We start from the raw sequence: 23363 nt of genomic DNA, 5'->3' as shown, positions 1-23363 counted from the left end.
CTTCCTTGATCGACCCTCATAATGATTATCATTGTTTATTATTGAGGATTGAATGATATATTTATTTGTGATTTTAAGCTTTCGCCATCTCGTCATAGGTAAAAAGTAAATAAGAATAACTCACCGACGGCGCAGTCAGTAGTTGCAGCGCCTCACTCAAGTGTTTCAGAGTCAAGGTATTCCTTTCCTCCTCATCATCATTCGTTGGATGATGTATGGATGACTGTCTTGACCTGAATTCTGGCTTCTTGCCGCCAGAGCCGCCTCCATTCGCGAATTGGTGCTGCGACGAAGCTCGCCGAAACGAGCACGCCATTTTGGATTTTCAAATTTGTAACGGTTGGAATGTCAACTCATAGTATTGGTCACTGGTGTGTTATCTGAAAAAAAAGAGCGATTGGTTAGTGAAAACCTTCAGGATTTTGTAGCAATTGGATAGAACCTGGGTAAAATAGAAGAAAAATAATCTATTCAGTCCGTCTCAGTTAGATCAAAATCGACAAAGATGAAACGAGATTTTAACCCCCGACGTAAACAGAGGGGTTTTATAAGTTTGATCGAAATATGTATCTGTGTGTCTGTCTGTGGTACCGTTGCTCTTACACGGGTGAACCGATTTGAATGCGGTTTTTTTTATTTGAAAGCAAAGTTTCAAAATCGGTTGAGCTGTTTTTGAGATATTGAACTTTGAAGTAACAATGTCGGGGGTTTTCCAACTTTATGTTGGTTAGGTTAGTTTATGGATTATCGCCTTCACTGAAGCCGCCAAGCGGAAGACCAGCGTTGGCCCACACAGCCAACTCTGCGCTGAGCTGGGACCATTCACGACTTCGAAAAACTTTTTTTTATTTTCTTTTGTCATAACTTTTACCTAGTATAAAGCTGTTTTTGCGAACAGCGAATTAATGATTCTTATTCTTAAACGTTGCAAAGTTCGAGTGTCACTCACTTTTTTTTTAAAAGGTTAAATCACGAGAGCTGGCACGAATGGATCGAGTGAGTGAAAGAGAAAGTATCTGTGCGTTACCTACTTGAATACACTTCACACAAACATGAAAATGTCATGTATCTGTCATTTTCCTACAAAAATGTCTAAGTGACATTACTTTCGTTCAATCCATTCGTGGCAGCTCTCGTGAATCAACCTGTACAACTACTCCGTCCAATATTATGAATATATTATTAAATTGTTATTGTAATCAAATAAACGTAACTTTTATCTCTTAAGTAATTGGATGTGTTATAATATCAAAGTACATTATCTCGCGTTTGTTTTCGAATCAAATGAGAGGAAAAACCGTACCCCCTAAGGGAAAAATACAATTCGTTTTATACGCTTTGTACACTTTGTTGGTTGAATTCAAACAGAGCCGACAGAAAAATTAAACAAGGCTTTTTATTTCTCTTTTTGAAGTCATACATAGATTTTTTTTCTTTGAGTTATATGCATACTTCCGCACTTTTACCTAGCAATGAATTAATGGAATTAATGGTCCTTTCTTATACTTCGAGAGGACAAGTGACGGATCGCAATCCCATTGTTAGGTACGCTGCTGCAGTATCGGAGCGGAGCAAAGTAAAGCGGAGCGGAGATAAAACCGACCAATCACATTAATTGAAATTCACGGTTGTGTAATGATTCGCATAACCAACTGGATAAATACTTAATTCGTGTTCCTCAAGTAGATACAAGAATTAAATTCATGGCAACAAACTATAAGAGGTAATTTGACATCATTTGTAATTGTGTAATAAAGTAAGTTGAGTCAAATTTAAAACAGTATACCTAATAGTAAATAAATGTACCTAAAATAACGACCTAACCACATAAATTTCAAAAATTATAAACTCATATATATTTAATTAGTAACTACTAGGTAATTACTGTCTAATAAGTAATTAAAAAATTAAATGACAGCGAGATTAAAGAGAACCCAGAAGAAAGACTTTAGCCTCAGCATTGAACTTACAATAAAAAGGCTAGAAAAAAACAACGATGAGAAATTGATATAATTTTTGAATTCTTAAAGCGTTACAAAATTACACAGACACAAGAATTCAATTTAGAAACGCTTGTTGCTTTGTATTCAATGTTTTTGTTAAACGAGTACAATATAATCTTCATAAAATAACTCATTCCTGTAACTAACTGCATCAATGAACATGAATATAGAATACCTTTTTTACCAAAATACGGGGCGCCATCAAAAGAAGTCACATCGCTTCATTGCATATGACACTAGACATATTTTACATGAGCATACAAATAAGCGAAAACCTTTTGACTCCTCTGCTACCACAAATAACAAATGTTTCCATTCAGGACCTTTTATTAACCTTCTAATATTTAACTAAGTTTGGTAAAGTTTTATCTAATAAGTATTAACCTAGGCTGCATGCGAGTTATATATGTATATGTGCGGGTATTTTTACATTAAGGGGCCGCACAGTTTCAAGCGATCGGCAATCGACAGCAATCTATCGCAGCCAATGGCGGATTTACCAGTAGGCTGCAGCCTCGACCGGCAGATTTTAGGATTCGGCTAATTGGGCCCAATTCTTTTTTGTTGTCTTACGTAAATAAGAAAAACTCTACCTATACTTACACATAGGTAAATGAGTGTTGAAAACGTACCAAAAATTTACACAGTATCCCTACTGAATACTCCAACTTCTATAAATTCAAAACTAGTGTTAGTAACCCGCTAGCGTAAAGAAGTAACAAATTAACAATTCCCACAGGAAGTCCCAAAAATTATATCATGCGTATCATTGACGACAGATTTAAAAAAACCGGCCAAGAGCGTGTCGGACACGCCCGAAATATGGTTCCGTAGCCATTACGAAATAATTAAGTAGTATTTTTCTAAGGATTTCGTATTTTTAATACGGAATCATCCAAGTTCAGGTACATTTTATACTTTAGGCTGCTATTTACTCTTAAACTACTAATAATTCTCAAGAAAACTTAGTCATTACAGTTTTCCTTGAAAGCTTGATATACTTACTACCATCGTGAATTTTTTCAAATTTTTCCACCCACCGGTTTAGATTTTAGAGGGGGGGGGGGACGCTCGATTTTAATGAAAATTTGCACTTTAAAGTTGAATATTTCGAAAACATATCACTGAATCGAAAAATCGTCTGAGCAAACCCCCAATGATTTTAAAATACCTATCTAACGATACCCCACATTATAGGGTTGAATGAGAAAAAAATAATCACCCCCACTTTACGTCTATGGGAGGTACCTACCCTAAAAAAAAATCTTTTAGAATTTTTAATTGTACCATTTTGCCGGCATAGTTTACATATATATCCGTGCAAAATTACAGCTTTCTAGCATTGATAGTCCCAGAGAAAAGCCGCGGACGGGCAGACAGACAGACATGGCGAAACTATATTATGTATGGGTTCCGTTTTTGCCATTTTGGCTCCGGAACCCTAAAAAGAGCGTGTCTTTCATGAACCCAGTGTTTTAAATTTCAAGATTTTATCTCAATCCCGTAGGAATATCGGGATAAAAAGAAGCCTTTGTTCCAGACGTAATTTGTGTTATGTCCATAAAAATCCATTCTCTAGCTAGAGGTCATGTTGATAGACTAAACGTATTATACGTCTAGTCTTCTTAACTAGAGTAGGTCACCTAGGGGCACCGCATTGGCTGTAAAAGAAATTAAAAATTATTCACACAGTGAAATATTTATTGGAAAACAATAGTTATTGTTACATTTTTCAACTCTTACTGTCAGATCGTCAGATGATTTGATGGGACATGACCTTGAAAAGAGCTAATCATCTTCAAAATACTAAAATAGGGCTTTAAGGTTCCGTTTCTACCAGTAATGTGCGAGGATGAATTACGAGGGATGTGTTTTTCATGAACCAATAGAAACGCTTTATTTACCTCGCCTCGCTACGCTCATCTGTTTACACTAGAGGTGTGCTGTGCGAGGATAGGTAAATGAAGAGTTTCTATTGTTAAATGAAAAACACATCCCTCGCAACACATCCTCGCACATCTTTGGTGGAAACGCTGTCTAAAGCTGAAGTGTTTGTAAAACGTGACATTGATAAAATATTTGTCGTTCAAATGAGCCAATCCCCATATTTGGGGTACGTATTATATTGTATAAATTTAAAATACATATCGGTTGAAAAACATACAGTTGAAATACCGAAAATTATAAAATATAATGCATCAAAATATATAAAGCTATTTGACATAAGTTCTAAACGCATAAGCTTGAAATGCATAGTGGTCAAAATATATAATGGTTACAATGCATAATGGTTCTTAGTCATATGGCACAAAAAGCATATTTTCATAATGTATATGTTCAAAATCTATACAGTATGTTTTCTATGAATCTAACACGCTCCTCCTCGCTACGCTCGTCGTCGCACCTAAAGTTTCTATTCAATTAATGATCAGACTTTAGTTTAAAATGCAAGGTCTTGTTAAACAATACGGCTTCCGATCAGTCGGTATCTTATAGGTTAGGTTAGGTTAGAGTTTTGTCCAGGCGCGAAGCGCCTTAACTACGCTGAATAGGAGCTCCGCTAAGCGGAGCTCCGTCGACATTGTCTTACAGTCCTTAATTTTTCAGAATTTAACATGTAAATACAACGTAAATAGACTGGAAATGATGATGCATTATAGTATGTATTTCGACCATTATGAAAAACGTACTATAGGAATTTTAATTGTTATTTATTTTAACTATTATATGTTCTGATTGTATATATTCTGAACATATCCATTGTGAAGTTAGTCATTTTAATTGTATGTATTTCGACCAATATGAAAAACGTGCTTTATGAATTTTGATTAATATTTATTTTAACCATTATATTTTACAATTTTCGATATTTCAACTGTATGTATTTCAACCGATATGTATTTTGAATTTATACATTATAATACGTACCCCCATATTTGCATGCAAGTGAATTTCACCTAATGTTAATTCAATACTGTAGCTATAAAGGATCTAAACAAAGCAATCTGCCTCCAATTCCGTGGATGAAGAACAAACGGCTCACACTTAAACAAATGTTTGGCAACACAAACACACAAACACGCTAAACGTTCATTAAGTTGTTGAATTAAGCAGAATAATTCAAGCGACTACAGTTCGGCTTAATCAGAGAATGCTGGAGTTTAGAACAGGCATAACAGTAATGAGGATATAAATTGTGTTTTGGTAAGTTTTGTTAAAGTTCTGATTTTGCTTTTGTTAATTTAACTATACACAGTTAACTATACAGGATGGCTCAATTAGATCGGTCAGTATGTGAAAGTCTGAAACTATTTATAAGATAAACAAAGATCTGTTCTAAAACTGCATGTATGAAACATTAAAAAAAACTGTACTTAGCTCGGGAATCGAACCCGGACGTTATGAAAAATAAAACTTACATTATGAAAGAATATGAAATACAATGCATTTTATTCATTCTAGATACCGTCTTTCATAGTAACATTGATTGCTTATGACCTAGACTACCGATGTCCAAATAGATACGTTTTATTTTTCAAAACGACCGGGTTCGATTTCCAAACTGAGTACAAGTGTTTTTTTTTATAATAATAAATTCATTTATTTCGGCCAACTTGGCCCATACAATAAATACGTTACAGACCGTACATATTTATAATCAATTAATTTAAAACTAATTAATTATTAAAATAAATTAATAAAAAATAATAAATTAAAATTAATAATTAAAATTAATTATTTTTTTGTTTTTTATTTAAAACTAATTTGGTGACAAAACGGCGTGACCCCGTTGAGTCACCGTTGAGGAACCGCCGAAACACGACGTCTTTCGGCCAGAAGGCAGCACTCGCGATGGTCCCCCCCCCACAGCAGCCGCGGCACGCGCACCACAAACGAGCTGAAGTGCACGTAGTGGCGCGACTGCAGCTGGAACACCCTCAGCGTGTATCCGCTCTTCCGGCGGACGTATTCCACCACATCTGCGACTGCGACGGTGTGATGCGGACGCAACACATACAAATTTAAATGTATGAATGCAGTTTTTCTTGTTACTAAAATCGATGACATGGTTCCTAAGAACAGGTCTTCGTATCTCTTATTCTTTCAGACTTTCCCATACAAAATACTTAATAATGAGCCACCCTACCCTGTAGACAATTACTTTGCTCACCCGCGACCTTACAATAGCTACGTCTATGCAACAACTTTATTCATGCAGCTCTTCCACCTCCACACTGTGTGTGTGTGTTTAGACGACCAGATGGCCTAGTGGTTAGAGAACCTGACTACGAAGCTTGAGGTCCCGGGTTCGATTCCCGTGTCGGGGCAGATATTTGTATGAGAAATACGAATGTTTGTTCTCGGGTCTTGGGTGTTTATTATGTATTTAAGTATGTATCTATCTATATAATTATATTTATAAGCCCTCTTGTTCTGAGAGGAGGCCTGTGCCCAGCAGTGGGACGTATATAGGCTGGGATGATGAATTATATTTATCCGTTGCTTAGTACCCATAACACAAGCTTTGCTAAGCTTACTTTGGGACTAGGTCAATTGGTGTGAATTGGCGATTGTCCCGTGATATTTATTTATTTACTGTAAGAACACACACAAATCACACAAACCAAACTACCACCAACACCACACTACGCTGACTCAATTACAGTTCATCTTTAGAACCCGGCTCTCTCTCTGATAAACTCTGGTGGAATTCGAAGCGGCGTACTGTGGTGGTCTTGATAGTTGGATCCGATCTATTTTAAAATCGAGTATGGCACGGACTACAACGGTTAAACATACTTTATGTTTGTATATAGATAAATATTACACAGAATATTTGAGCAGCATTATTGTTAATTTAATATCAGTGGTATTCGTTTAGTGAGGTACTGCACGGTTGGGGGTATAGAAAAGCCATTAAGGCGAGGCACGGGTTCCCTCGGAATTTATATTGTATTACTGCTAGTAGTATACCTAGGTATGCACGGTATAGTGGCTAAATTCTATAACGTCTTGAGAATTAATTATGGTAGAAAATTGTCAATAATATTATGTGGTTTAAATATGTAAGATAAAGGTTTGAACTTGACGAGTTTTAAAGCAGTTACATAGCAAAACCAGAGGCCGTATTGCCTAAAGTTTCTGACGCTCGCGATCGCAATCAAATGACAGATTTAGCATACCAAAACTGTCATTTGATTGCGATTGCGTGCGTCTGAAATGTTAGACAATACGGTCTCTGTTTATGTCGATTAAAAATTGCTACTTAATTCGTCAGGATTGTTAGTGTAAAGGCATCTACATAAGATCGTTTTGAGATGCATCCTGCAACTAAAAGTATGGTAAAACTTTTATTTGTAAGTAAAATAAAAACATTGAATTGAATAAAATATTTGAAGCTAGTACAGCTACCTGATTAACTACAAAGGTGTATCGAAAATACAAACTGAAATACAGATGCACAGAAAAACCAGAAAAATAAGACCAGCGCTGGAAATCGAACCCAGGTTCTAGGCATTCCGTGCCGCGTGCTATACCGCTACATCACCAATGAACAACGGTACAGACAAGAATTTCTCCTATGCACCATATATCTCAGCCTGTTTGTTTCTTATTTAGTCACTTAAGCAGCGACACTAACGACATCTATGCTGTAGCCCTCATCGAGAAACTTTCAGCACTCCATTGGAACTAACCGATCACCCGGGTTTTTGGAATCTTTTTGTATTTTTTTTATTTCAATTCCAATATTTTGCTACTTTTACGGTCTCATCCCGTAAAACCCATAACGATGGCAGCAAAGTAAAAGAAGACATCTACAAAATAGCTATTTTACAGGAGAGCGTATTTAGTAAAAAATAATGACTACTTTGAGATTAATGGACTGATTACCATGAAATTTTCTATGATGCATTAAAAATGTTCTTTGGTGATTGTTCAACAGATTTTATTTCTGTAACATTATTTTAATGAAAAATTGTAGATGTCTTTTTTTACTTTGAAAAGCTTAAACGTAGAGGAAGACATCTGCCTGATATCCGTTTATGCGTTGTAATGAAACAAACGCCTTTTCCGTTATAAAAAACGAATAAGCTAAGGTAAGAATCTCCGGTAAAACTTAGAGGAGTGTTTAGAGATAATCTAAACAACATGCAACGAGTATTCACCCTTTTTTTGATAAAATTTTGTAGATGTCTTTATTTACTTTGCATTAATCATTTTATTCATATTATTAAATGAGTTATCTACCACTCAACCTCATCGCTGTCTATCATATAAATTCATTTATTTCGTTAAAAACCCCCAAAATTATGTGTTAAATTAAAAAATATTTTTTTGTTTTATTTTTGTTTACTCATAATTGTTTTTACGTACTCAAAAACTAAGTTATTTTTTATAGTTTTACACTAATAAATTAAATAAATCAACAGTAGGTACAAGTAATAAAATTACGTACAAAATATATCCCAAAACAAAACAATATAAACTGTAAAAATAAAACAGTATGTACTATAATAGTATAAATAATATAATGCTATAATGAATGTGGATAATACCAAAATTGTCATCAATGGCCACATGGATCAGAGGCCCGTCATCGTTAGTGGAAATCTTCTTGATGTTGTTTCGGAGTACACATACCTCGGCCTGATTTTGCAGTTAAGGTACCAACACATGCTAGTTACTAGCACGAAAGCATGCCAGCAAATGCTACTTACTAGCATGTGTGCATAGGGACGTGCTACTATTATAATAATAATAATCCCAGCCTATATACGTCCCACTGCTGCGCACAGGCCTACTCTCAGAATGAGAGGGCTTGGGCTGTAGTTCCCACGCGGGCCCAGTGCGGATTGGGAACTTCACACACACCATTGAATCGCTTCGCAGGTTTGTGCAGGTTTCCTCACGATGTTTTCCTTCACCGTAAAGCTCTTGGTAAATTTCAAATGTAATTTCGCACATGAATTCCGAAAAACTCAGAGGTGCGGACTGGGGTTTGAACCCACGATCCTCTGCTTGAGAGGCCATAGGTCAAACCACTCGGCCACCACGGCTTGCTACTATTAAGCATGCTTTTTCTGTGTCATACAGGTACAGCAGGTACTAGCATGCTTATTAGCATGCTAATAACGAGCATAATGTAACAGTAGCCTTAGGTAGAACACAACTTTGAGAAGGAGGCCAAGAGAAGGATTCAGCTGGGCTGGGCAGCATTCGGAAAATTATGTCGAGTTTTTTCGTCAATTATACCGTAATGTCTGAAAACGAAAGTTTTTAACCAGTGCGTCCTACCCGTCATGACATACGGAGCTGAAATGCGGCCCTGCCAGCTATGGAACGAGCTATGCTCGGAGTTTTTCTGAAGAATAAAATCCGCAACGAGACTATCCGACACAGAACTAAGGTCATCGACATAGTTCATAGAATTAACAACTTGAAGTGGCAGTGGGCTGGGTCATATCTGTTGAAGCACCGACAACCGCTGAAGATATTGAGTGGAGACCGCGTCTCGGCAAACGTAGTCCAAGACGCCCTCCGTTCAGGTAGAGGGACGATCTGCGAAAGGCTGGTGGTAAAAGCTGGATGTGTCTAGCCGAAGACAGGGCGCAATGGCGGTCTATGGGGGAGGCCTATGTCCGGACTGCTATTGCTTGATGATGAATAGTATAATCGATATTCTACCTACTACTTATATACCTATTAGGAAAAAAACAGATTGCTTGTCATCATCAGTCAAAATCTGTTCAGGCGTGTCGTTTCCAAAAAGCGGTAAGCTGCAAGCAATAGAAACTTAAGTACTTACTTAGGTTAAGAATTTTAATTAATCTGCTGTCTAAATAAAAAAACAAACAAGTCTATGAAACCAATGTTAAGTAATATATATATTTGTTTAAATATTTTAAGAAAAAACAAATAATTTCCTCATAGAAATTAGAAATAATAAATTTGTAGATTGAGACATATGCAAAAAGTATGACGTATAAACGGACAAGTGGCATGTGACTTTATTGACGTCACAAGCATCCTGTCAAAGCTCCGAAGTAAAAGCGGATAAATTCAAATGTCCGTTTCTACTGCGATGTTTTTTCAAAAGCTAGTGTAGATGTTTTCTTTTACGTGCCAAATTTTCTTCATTATTTTGAAATTTGAAATATTTTTTTAACAGACTTATAGATATGGTTGAAATAAGTTATTTTTTGTAAAAAAAGCATTTTTGAAAAAATGTAGATGTCCGTATTTACTTTGCTGCCATCGATAACCTCATATGGGTTTTACGGGATGACCGTAAAAGTAACAAAAATTTGGAAATGAAATAAAAAAAATACAAAATAACACAAAGGTGTATTTTTAAGTAAGAGTTAAAATTAAAATGTTCACATCTTCATTACATAATGATTATACTCATAATCGCTTTCAATATTTCTTTCTGTCAATAGACAGATAAAATGCCGATAAAAAGAGATTTTGGTCGCAATTCTGAGAGAGCGCATTAGACAATTTGCCTACCGTTCTTCCTGAAATCATAATAATTTAATATCTGCTTCAGTATTTTTTATTGACAGCACTCTCTTTTGTTTTTCTCCGTTATCTATCGCCAATGCAAATGGCCGGCTTATCAAACCTGGCACGGCACAAGCGCTGCCATTACTATAAACTGTGGTCCAAACAGCGTCGTTTTGGAGTATTCCGGATAACACTGTCCGGAAACTCAAAGTCTTAGGGCTAGAACACATTCATAGTAAAAAGTATTTATTCACTTTACCGCAACGTACAATACAGAGATAGTAACTAAAATACAGTCTTAAAGTATAGATGGTGGACTTGTACGGTGGAGACTGGTGCTCGAACCTGGGGAAACCTGTTATGTCAGGTCACCAGGGCCCTTATTGTATAACGCACTCGGAATCACACTTGTTTTCACCACTTTTTCTGTCACACGGTACAGGAAGAGGATAAAAAGAGACGGTGAATGTGATCGCAAGCGCCAGAGCGTTATACAAAACGGCCACACCACTAACAGAGATGCTGATGAGAAATAATAAAGGCAAATTCAAAATAGTCACTGTGGTATGTTTTATTCATGGTTAGAACTGCACTTTATTGCTGCGGCGCGTGCGCAGCAGCGCCAACAGCCTCCTGGCCACTGTTGCGGGATCCATGGCCCGTTCTTGCAGGCTTGGGATGCTTTACATCTGTCAGCGAGAGCTGCTAGCTAGATTAGGAGGTTATTTTATTTTATTTGAATTGTTAATATTGTGACTACTAACTTAGGAGTAAGATTATTTTTACTAACACTAGGTATATTATGGATTTTTCTGTCCGAAATAAATGATTATTATTATCTTTATTTATTTTTTATTCTTAGGGTTAGGTTTTTATAATAGTTATAAGAAGTAAAATACAGAAAAGTACATACAAAATAAAAATATTATAAAAACCTAACCTAGTTTGCCGCCGGTAACGGGGTAGGGCCCAAGCTACCGGTGGTCAGGGCCGCAGAGTGAGGAACCTCCGGACGATGCGTGCCGTGTCCAGAAGTACCGCCTTCTGTATCTGGCCCTTGATCCAGCCATCTAGCGAGAGTCTCTTGAGATGTTGGTCGAGACTCTTCGCTATTAGACCGTTTGCCGAAACGACTATCGGGACAATGATCGTCGAGTCAACATCCCACATAGCAGTCACCTCGTGAGCCAAGTCAAGGTACTTGCTGAGTTTGTCCTTCTCGGCCTTCACGAGGTTCTCGTCATGTGGGATGGTGATATCAACGAGCACTGCCTGGCGGTTTGATCGATCTGTCAGCACGATATCAGGCTTATTGGCTACAATAGTCCTGTCCGTGATGACAGATCGATCCCAATAGAGCGTGGCACGACCATTTTCAAGAACTGGCGCAGGGACATACCTATAATACGGCACCTCAGAGTCTACAAGGCCGTATCGAAGAGCAAGTTGCTGGTGGATAATCCTGGCTACTAAGTTATGTCTGTGCAAATACTCACCGTTAGCAAGATGAGAACAACCGGAGATAATATGCCTGAGTGATTCCCCAGGACGGCGGCATGCCCGACAAATGTCGACCGTACCGTCCTTCAGGATATACCTCCGGTAGTTGTTCGTCATGATAACTTCGTCAGCAATTGCACACACAAAACCCTCGGTTTCCCCAAAGAGGTCCCCGAAACGTAGCCAGGTCACCGACGCGAGAAGGTCTACATCAGGCCCTGTTAGGGCCTTGTAGAACCGCCCGTGTAGCTCCTTGCTCTTCCATACGTTCTTGCGATCTTCCGTGCTCATTACCATAGGACTGCGCCAATTTTCGTTTGCCAAGGATAGCGGGGTGAGGTGTCTGTCTACTGCCACAACATCGCGATGCATCCCACACTCGTTGCTAAGGAAATAATTCCTAAGGCTGCATACCTCGCGGTTGTGGAGATTTTTGGCATTAAGAAAGCCGCGACCTCCACATTTCCGTGGGATGTACAGCCTCATAACCGACGAACGTGGGTGTAGCATGCGATGGGTAGTAAGCAGTAGGCGGACCCTCCGGTCCAGGGCGTCCAGTTCAGTCTGAGTCCACCTTAGTATGCCAAAGGAGTATGTGAGCAGGGGCATCACCCAGGCGTTAAAGGCGCGTACCTTATTACCACCCGACAAAAGACTGTTAAGTACCTTTGTAAGGCGGCAAAAGAAACGCTCCTTCACCGTCTGCTTTATGTCCCCGTTAACGATACCCAAAGCCTGTGACATACCAAGGTATTTGTAGGTTTCAGCTTCGGAGAGAGATCTGAGGGTCATTGTACCAGAAAGTTGCAAATCCGGTGAATTTACAACTTTTCCCCGCTGTACATTCATGACCGCACACTTATCTACACCAAATTCCATTCTGATGGCGTTACTGAAAGCCTCTGTCTTCTTTAGTAACACCATCAGATCTTGGTGTTTTGGTGCAAACAGTTTCAGGTCATCCATGTACAGTAGGTGAGAAATGACCTCACCCCCTCTCCGAAGTCGGCAGCCTAACCCTGAATCCCTCAGCAGAGTGCTGAGTGGATTCAGAGCAAGGCAAAACCACAATGGGCTCAAACTGTCACCCTGGAAAATACCTCGCTCGATCCTTATAGAGTCCTGCGGATCAAGGTTGCCATCTCTCCTTCCCGGTAGACGAAGGACAGTGATCCACTGTCTCATACATGAGCCTAAAAAGGCTCTTAAAGCTGTATCAACTTTATACAGTTCTAAGACCCTCTCAAGCCATGAATGAGGCACCGAATCATAGGCCTTCTTGTAGTCAATCCAGGCAGCTGACATGGCCCCCTTGTTTCGCCGGACTTGTTGGCAAATGGTCATGTCAATGAGGAGAAGCTCTTTAGTACCACGGGACCCAACCCTACATCCATTCTGAGAGGGGGCCAAAACGTTGTTCGCAAGAATGTGCGAGTTGATTTTTGTTGTCAGAATGGATGTAAGGAGCTTGTACAAGGTAGGCAAGCATGTTATGGGTCGATAGTTCTTTGCTTCCGTGGTATTACCGGACTTATAGAGCAGGGAGGTAACACCAGTTGTGAGGAAAGCTGGTAGAGAACCGAGCTCAAGGGCTTGTTGGAATTGTGTTGCTAAACGTTCGTGGGAGCATCGGAACCATTTTATCCAGAAGTTGTGCAGTCCATCCGGCCCAGGGCTTTTCCAGTTCTGGGTCGTGCGGATCGCACAACTAATGTCATTAGGGTTGAGAGTAACAACCCCCATAGGCACGATGGGTTCGCACGAACGTTCCACAACACTCATCCACTCACCCTCGGTGTGTCTGACAGGCACCGACCAGATACCGCGCCAGAAATTAATCATGGCGTCAGTATCCGGGAGCTGTCCATCGGACACACGTTGGTCAGTTCCCTCCCATTTCCGGTATACCTTCCTTTGGTCACTCTGGAAAAGGCGATTCTGCTGAAATCTATCCACACGCTCTCTGTAGCGGCGGATACGGTTCGCCCACGCATAGACTTTCTGCTTCAGGAAGTCAATACGCTCCGTGACACAAGCCATGTAGTCACGGGGAGCGATACCGGTCCCCGCAAAGGCCTGGTTCACAAAGCGCATGACTCGGGGGCGATTGTTTCCTCCCCTGAAGCAGATTAGCTTTGCTATGAGAGTCCGGGATGTGTCGATACGACGCTCGATCCGCACCTGCCACGCGGGGCATCCCCGGCTGGTCGTGGTACTCGGTCAGTGTCCGGGAATTTGACGCGGGCCACGCGGCACGCCGCGATGGCTCCACAGTACAAAATCGAGTGCGTATCGACTAAATCTTCACTAGCCCGTATATACGGATCTAGCAAAGCATCCAGGGCCCCCATTAGTGCTAGATTGCGTCTATTCATGGGCAAGCGCGGTAATCGCGGCCTAGAGTTGGGTGTGGATCGATACTGCATAATCGCCTCCTCCAGAGCCCTCCTCAGTTGCTCATTGGTCTGGGTACTTACGCTAATATTCGCACCATCTACCTCGTCGACACCGGGATCATCCCGTGGTGCCTGCAGTGCTAGGTCGGGAGCAAGCATCGGAGCAGGCGTTGAAACAGGGGGATCCCGGGTAGAGGTGGAAGGGGCACGAGCTGGCAAGTACTCCAAGCGAAGCCGATCAAGAGTCAAGTCATCCAGTCGCTTGAGGCGTAGGATAGCTCGCACTTGATCCGATAGTCGTTGTGCAGTTACAGTGATGGCTGGTTCAAGGGTCTGGAACAGTGGCAAAATCCGGTCACGGTACGCCGTAATATTGGTTCCCCCCTCTGTAGCCCCATAGTAGGCGCGCATGCAATTAACATTCATGGAATGAGTCCATCGCATGCGGCGCACTACACCGCCGATTATTATTATTATTTGTGTGTTTGTACAGAATAACTAATAGTACTGTATATGACTGAATCATAGTCATTTTTACTAAAGATTCCGCTTTTGTAGCCTTACACTATGCTTTTGCGTTTTTTGTTTTAATTTAAGGATCCTTTACGCGAATTTGTCTTACGATAAAATATTTTTTATTTTGTAGTTTAATCGTAGGATTTTATTTTTGATGATTGAAAAACAAATTTTTCTTAGGCAACTCTTTAAACCACATTATTCGATGTATACGTAGGTAACAACCTGTTTTTGCTACAGGTTAAATGATTGTTAACGACAGCTATGAAGCAAAGGTTTAGTAGAGGGTTCTATCCTCTGTGTATAAAACTCTCTTTTTTTTTGCTGACCTCATATTTCCATTTTGTTTACTGTTTTATTGGCCATCTCCTTTTATCCATGCAACGTAAAAAGTGCAGATAATCCGACTACTGCAAATAAGCGAATATTGTTATGGAAAGAGACAATAAACATTGCAAGTAAAATGAAAGCTTGTAATAACACATAACTAAATATTTAGTTTCCCATCAGATCCACTGACAATTTGGCATTTTGAACAAACAACACGACATGACATGACATGACATGACAATTTTACGCCATGGATGACACTATTTATGACAATGTCAGCATCAAAGTGTCGTTGTTCGATGACGTCACTTTGGTGCACAAAGATATATTTTTATTAGTTTGAACATTAGTTTTTATCAAGCCGTCCCAAACAGAACTCATACGTTAATATAAAACAATTACTTTCAAAACAAAGTGTAGTGTAAAATACAACTATCAGAGTAATAAAACTAAAGAAAAACACTTTCATTCTTATCCATCTCTGTCTGCTGAACAATTCGATGTAATCAACCTCCATTTTCTTGGAACCTCGACCATTCCACCAGGACATAACGTAAAGGGAATTCCACTAAGCGATCCCAAATACTCGAATAATCAAGCCTTCGGGTTCCGTTATAATTAAAATAATTCCCACCAGTCACGTCTCACCAGTGAGCACTCGCCCTTACGCAGCGTGAAATTATTCCTATCTCTCTTACGCATTGCGGATTAACTTAAATCCTGTTGAATAATAATGTACTCCACTCAACTTTGTATAACGCTGGCTTTCAATAGACTGTTCGTCTCGTACGATTTTGTTTCGAAACAGAGCCATGTTTTTCTTCGTTTATTCATTTTGATTTTATTGACGTGATATTTTATTATATTTTATTTTATTTATTTGGGGCATCAACAGCAATACATTATATATTAAAGAAATATCGAAAATACAAACTGAGACATGGATGCACAGAAAAACCAGAAAAAGAGAACAGCGCTGGGAATCGAACCCAGGTCCTCAGCAATCCAGTTCTATAACCCCTACACCATCGCTGGACAGGAATCTAGACACGAATTTTTCCTATCCATACATATCTCAGGTTGCTTATTTCTACTACGCTACTTATACAGCAGCACTTAGCGACATCTATGTTCCGCTCTCATCGAGAGACGTCACACTCTTTCGGAACCAACCGCTCACCCAGACAAGAGATGTCGCTACTAAGCAATCAAATCATGATTGGTTTTTTGGAGTCTTTTTGTATTTTTTATTTCAACTCCAAATTTTTTACTTTTACGGGTATCCCGTGAAACCATATCGAAAATACAAACTGAGACATGGATGCACAGAAAAACCAGAAAAACAGACCAAAACCGACCGTGATATTAAAGCATTAATTACTTTGTTTAACACGTTGACGTGCGGTGAACGTACTCGTATAGGCATATACGATTAACGTAATAAAACTATACGTGCCGTTAATATACAACCCGTATTTGTCTACCCGGAATGGACGACCTGATAATTTAAAGTCTTATCGCAATTACATGAAGATTTGAATTATCAGGTACATTATCAATTATCAGATATTACAAATTAAATTGGGACTGGGCGGGAAACGTCTGCCGCATGTATCCCGATCGCGGGGCCAAAGTTATCAGCACCGATTGGGTGGGACAGGGACCGGAACAGAGGCAGACCTAGAAGAAGATGGCGAGATGTTTTGAATCGTTTCCAGTCAGACTGGCAATAGTTGGCCAAAGAAGGAACGAATGGAAAAAAGGGGGAGGCTTTTGTTGCCCAGCAGTGGGACACAACACAAACTAAATAAAAAATAAACATTATTGACATTAATTCCTGGTCGACAATTACAGGTCGTACTTTATCCGCCCCCAAAATTACTATGTATTTTGATCTGTGGTTGGACCGAATATATACCCTGTAAACCTCCCCTGTAGACCTCCGGTCGCGACGGTGGAAGAGGCCTGCATCCATCATGAACCTGCGGCTTTAACCAGGTCACCCATCCATCGCGTTGGTGGTAGCAAGTCTAATTTTTAGAACCAGTAATAGAACTAATAGTATCTAATGAAAAACCGGCCAAGAGCGTGTCGGACACGCCCAAGATAGGGTTCCGTAGCCATTACTAATAATTTTCAAAGTCAGTATTGTGTAGGTACGGAATCTTCTAAGTTTAGGTATATACTATACCTTAGACTGCTATTTACTCTTAAACTACTAATAAATTTCAAGCAATCTTAGCCGTTATAATTTTCCTTGTAAATTTGACATATTTACTACCATCCTGTTTTTTTTTTAAATTTTCCACCAAGCAGTTTAGATTTTAGAGGGGGGGACGCTCGATTTTTATGAAAATTTGCAATTTAAAGTTAAATATTTCGCAAATAGATCACTGAATCGAAAAATAGTCTTAGCAACCCCCCCCCCCCCAATGATTTTAAAATACCTAACTAACGGTTCCCCACATTATAGGGTAAGTCTAGAAAAAAAATCACCCCCACTACGCCTACCTTAAAAAAAAAATGTTACCACTTTGTCGGCGTGACTGATATGTACCTACCTAAATTCATGCCAAATTACAGCTTTCTAGTACTAACGGTGTCTGAGCTTAGCCGCAGACAGACAGACGGACAGACATGGCGAAACTATAAGAGTTCCTAGTTGACTACGGAACCCTAAAAAAGGACCATAAAAACTTTTATCTTTCTCAAATTTAAACTGACTTACTGACATATAATATAGATGATGCACCCCCTTTTTAATTCTAGACACCAAAGTTCCACAAACAAGGAATAAAATACAGCAGAAAAACTCCGTTTCGAGCTCATTGAAATGATTTAAAGCAATCGTTTTAATGTCGGATTTATATTTACTGGCAACTCCATTGCGCCACTTATCGAAAATGTTTACTTTTTTTCTCTGGCAATGCCGTTTCGACTGCCGTTTAAGCGAAGTAAAAATTTACATCGAAGCTTTAGCTAATTTGAGTAGTTAATTTCATTTAATAAGTAAACAGTTACAAGAAAGGCAAAAATAATGTATGTCCGTGAAGACAATGTATTGTATTTGATGTCTCTGTTGTACGGCTGCACCATTTCAAAACCTAGTAAGTCTCAAAAACTCAATTTTGCGATTTTTGCTTAAAACGTGGTTTCTAGCAAGTGCCTACAAGATACAAAAACATTTAGAGGCCTATCTCGCTCAACTTCAGAGATACGAGTACTCCAAAACCTAGTAAGTGCAGAAAAAAACCGGCTTGACCATTTCAAAACCTAGTATGGCACAAAACCATTTCAAAAACCTAGTATGTGACATGCACTTACTAGGTTTTGAAAAAGTCAGAGAGACTTACTAGGTTTTGATATGGTCAAACGAGTTTAATTGTAACTTTTTGGAAAGTAGTATGTGTTTGTTAGTTGAAGTTACTAGTTTTTGTAAGTCAAATGTTATAGGTACGTTGTTCTTTATTCATTTTGACGCGTTGTTGGCAGCACTGTGCTCCCGCGCTAACTTCATGCTATTGCGCTGGAGCTGTTCGAACTCATTTAAACGCGCAGTTGCCAGCCAAGATTGAGTTTGTATGCACGTGTAACGTTAAAATTTTGCTAAAACGTAGCGTAATTTGGCTAATAAATGAATGAAATAAGGCAATCGCACCAATCGTATAGTGAACAACGCTTTGAATTTAGACAACAACCATTTTGTGTAAGTAAATGTATATAATACTAGCTTTTGCCCGCGGCTTCGCCCGCGTGGAATCAGGTTACCGCGCGCTGTTCCCTCGGGAACTGTGCATTTTTCCGGGATAAAAAGAAGCCTATGTCACTCTCTGGCCCATAAACTATCTCTATGCCTGAAATCACGTCGATCCGTCGCTCCGTTTCCACGTGAAAGACGGACAAACATACACACAAACACACAAACATACAAACACACATGTTTTGCAAAATGTTTGTGTAATTAATTATTACGCTTCATACAGTAAGATTATTTCTACTTTAATACTCGGGACGTCTCAGTTTTAACCGTAAATGTTCGTGTTTTTTCATAGGATACTTATTTAAAAACCCAGAATTTAATCACATAAAATACCCAAACCTATTTCATGTAATTAATAACAAAACCTCTGCCTAAGTACCTATTGCACTTCAGATCTCTCTCGATGTAGGTATGTCGAGAATTGCCGAGTGCCAAATCGGTAGTAATCATACAGTACTATTATTGAGTGTGGGAGTGTGTGTCTCATGGTTTTATTGAGCTTGAGCATTTGTGTTATGTTTTATGTCTGTGCCATTTAACATTTCATGTTATTTCGGTGTTAGTTTTTGCTATTTTATGTTATTTTTTCATCCCATTAATAACGACTAACATTCAAAATACTACATCGTCGCTTATTTGCTCATCTTTGCTTCTACTAATAGAACTATCTTGCTATTATGATATATATACTTCCGCAAGAAACTTAAAGTGAGCCCCCTATTCCTTCTCCAGAAATATTTCCAGAAGAAAATGAAAGTCAACCTGTTGTTTCCGCTCCTGAATACGCTCCTAAACTAGTACCACTGATACCCCAGTCCCGAAAAAATATTTGGATTAATCTCCCATTCAGTAATCAATAATAGTAATGATAATTATGGTAATTAATAGGTAGTTGGATAATATAAAGTAAAAAAATTAAGACTTGGTGCCGTATTTTTTATTTTTTATAATAAATTATTGTAATGAACAACTACTTAGCTGACTGTTTGTTTTATTTAAATTGAAAAAAGGTCCACGTATTAAAACTTATGATTTTTAGTCCTTTTTAGTAGTACTAAAAATACTTTTTTAGTCTCTAGACAAAGTGACAACACATACTGGGTTTTGAAATTGATCGGTTCACTATAAGTTTTTATTTGAGTTTAATTTCAAAACCTAGTATGGCACATAAAACATGCAATATAGGAAATTAAGTGCATATATATATACCTGGATATTCGGCTTAATCTAATAAACCGAGAAAGTATCACTTTTGGAACGAATATTGCAAAATTTCGTACGGCTGAGACAAAACATGTTTTTTCTCTCTCCTGTAAAATTAGCTTAATGTCCCTTACTATGTTTTGAAATGGTGCAGCCGTGTAGACAGGGCCGAGTATGATATTGCAAAACTTTCCGTAGACAAAAGCCATATAGTAAGTTGCCAATATTAAGCAAAAGTTTCCAACTTACGACTGAATCCTTTCAAAATTCACAAACTACATCGTTCGCTTCTTGTCTTCAAACTATGATGCTTTAATGTCATGGAAGAACCCAACTGATAAAGAGCCTAAATATACAAAGCCTGTGCAAATGTTTAATTTCAGAAACCCTTAATAGTTTCCGAATTATGCCTTAAAGTTCGCGAGCTTACGATGGATAAATTCTCCCTATAGCGCGTATTGTGAGCCAATCTGCTTACAATTTGCGTTAAATTACAGTTTTAAACCTTCATTTGAAATGGTAAAGTAAATATTTATTCGCCAATTAGTTAAATAAAACTGATCTCTGAAATAATAAGTAAAGGATAAGCAGTTACTGCTAGGTTATCTAACACAAAAACTAAAAAACTTATATTTAAAAACAAAGTATTGATATAATTGACATATCAACCCTAGGTATAGGTTCTTTGTCGTGCATTGCCGACTAAAGAACTTTTATATCAAGTAACCAAAAGCATTATTATAATTGAAAGAAACGCGGCTTGTAATGAGACTTGAAACATGAGAAACGACCAACAAAGCATTTTAAATGCCTCTCATGCTAATACAGTGGAGCGATGCAATAAGAACCTTGCGATGCGCGATGTTGAATCCTTTGCACAAGGCAAAAAGAATGAGACCTTTGGAAGATTACTTTGGTGTTTTCCCTTGTTCTTATTATCGTAAATAGCAGCGACGACAGTGGGTACCCTTGGGATCAAATTTAAGGATCGTAGGGACGGAACCAGGTCGTGGGGTCGCAATTCAATAAATCTCTAAAAAGGGCAAGTTACGACTCATAGTGCTCTAGTTTGATGTGATAATTATCTTGTTTCCTAGTTACTTTATTAAGGATTTAGAAGGAATTAAGTAGGTTTCGCTAGTTTAAACTAGTTTGTTGCTTGCATTTAGAAGGGTAGGATTTTTTTAAGAAAAATATTTTTTAGTTCCTTGTCCCCACTTAAAAACAGATTTTTGATGAGACGATAAAACTTAATGCAATTAATCTTTATTAAACACTATATAACACACACACAAACATCACGTCTGTATTCTCGAAATGGGGTAGGCAGAGCACACGAAACGTTACCGCTTCGGAGCCACTTTGAGCCATTTTAAGTTTTAAGTTTGACAAAAACGGTACAATAGTGGGAGTGAGCAGTGCTTGCGCTGTTGTGTTTCGGCGTGGAGAGTAAGACAGCCGGTGAAATGACTAGCACTTGCGCTATCCCATCTTAGGCCTCTAGGTTGGCAACGCATCTGCAATACTCCTGGTGTTGCGGATGTTTATGGGCGGTGCTGATCTCTTACCATCAGGAGACCCACTTGCTCGTGTGCCATCCAGAATAAATAAAAAGATTGCTAGCCTGTAGCCTACATAATACGCAGTTCAAAAAACATTACATAGAGAAAAACCAACCAGTACTAGGACAAGTATGTATAAATAATCTAATTTCATAGAGGCTAAATCATTTCATTACACTGATTAGATACATTTGCTGCACTGCATTCCCTGTGTAATTTTTTTTTATATTGGCATGGTTATTTTTACTAAAAAAAAAACTTGAGCAAATTTAATGTTAAACCAAAGATATTCTAACCATACTTCGTTACGCTATCTATCATTTTACTATCTTTGTACTTGGTAATAATTACAAGAATTCCATCCTAAGATGTTAAATTTTAGACGACCGGATGGCCAAGTGGTTACAGAACCTGACTGACCACAAAGCTTGAGGTCCCGGGTTCGATTCCCGGCCGGGGCAGATGTTTGTATGAACAATACGAATGTTTGTTCTCACTTCTCGGGTCTTGGATGTTCAATATGTATTTAAGTATGTATTATTGTATATATTATTTGTTTGTTTATAAATAAATTTCTTAATGGTCTTTAAGTATGTATTTATGTATATAAGTATGTTTTTCCGTGGCCTAGTATCCATAGTACAAGCTTTGCTTAGTTTGGGACTAGATCAATTGGTTTCAAGTGTTCCATGATATTTATTTATTTACTTAAGGCTCTATGAGATAGGAATAAATTAGACTACTGAATAATAGCACGTGTTCAACGGAGACAGACAGGTATTATGCCTAATTAGTCTTTGTCATGATGGTCAGTAAGGCCTTATTATTTACATTATACTTTCTCAAAAGTACGTTCAACTCCTTTCCTATAATTACTATCTAATCGTGTAAGATCTTACATAGATTTCAATAAGTAATTAATTATTTGAACAATTTTTAATTAAGTGTCGTGTTTGGCGACTGATTGGATGGAAGCCTTGTCATTGTCAATTACATTGTATGGTTTGAGCTCAAAGTTCAAATGTGATCAAGTCCTACTAATACAGCATTTGTTAGATGAATAAGTTGGAAAATTTAAATAAATTCACTTTCTTATGAGAACATAAAACCTTTCAGACCGCGAAGGTTTTACGAAACAATATTCAAATGGACCATGAAATTTGCTGTCTAAGATACTTGAGATTTTGCACCAAATTTTCATGCAAAATACTCCAGAGTTCGTAACAAGAGCACGGTGTTCGGATGTCTTTATTGGATTAAACTTCGCGGTTGAAATATAAATGGACTTATTATTTGACTGAAATAACACTGTCCGACATAAAGCGGTTTTTAATGGGGGAGAATTGTAAAGATTGCATAAACTAAATAGCATTGGCTTAATGAGTGCTGATTCTGAGATCAAGACGTGTAATAGTAAGACGGAGACTCTAGTTAAGCAGCAGTGTTGCTAGTAAAATGAGTTTTTGGAAAAAAATCATTTTTAAAACTTACAAGCTTTATTTGCTGACTGCTATTTTTGTTGGCTTTACTTGTATTGTCACCCAAACTACATTTGCCAAATGTCAAGTCGATGCCATTAACTGTT

The 23363-nt window shown here is 38.4% G+C and overlaps 1 protein-coding gene across 1 annotated transcript in view; it reads right to left on the bottom strand.

Annotated features, from left to right (window-relative positions):
• Positions 1 to 23363, bottom strand: part of Gycalpha99B (guanylate cyclase 1 soluble subunit alpha 2) — a 141567-nt gene that overhangs the window by 92274 nt on the left and 25930 nt on the right. The window contains exon 2 of the mRNA XM_074098126.1: positions 125 to 380. Within this exon, the coding sequence (XP_073954227.1) occupies positions 125 to 316 (192 nt within the window). The 5' untranslated portion in view covers positions 317 to 380. The remainder of the gene's footprint in view (positions 1 to 124; positions 381 to 23363) is intronic.

Source organism: Choristoneura fumiferana, chromosome 15 (assembly GCF_025370935.1).
Source record: "Choristoneura fumiferana chromosome 15, NRCan_CFum_1, whole genome shotgun sequence".
NCBI classification, from domain to species: domain Eukaryota; kingdom Metazoa; phylum Arthropoda; class Insecta; order Lepidoptera; family Tortricidae; genus Choristoneura; species Choristoneura fumiferana.
The sequence above is the reverse complement of the archived record's forward strand: the minus strand, read 5'-3'. Positions and strand labels throughout refer to the sequence as shown.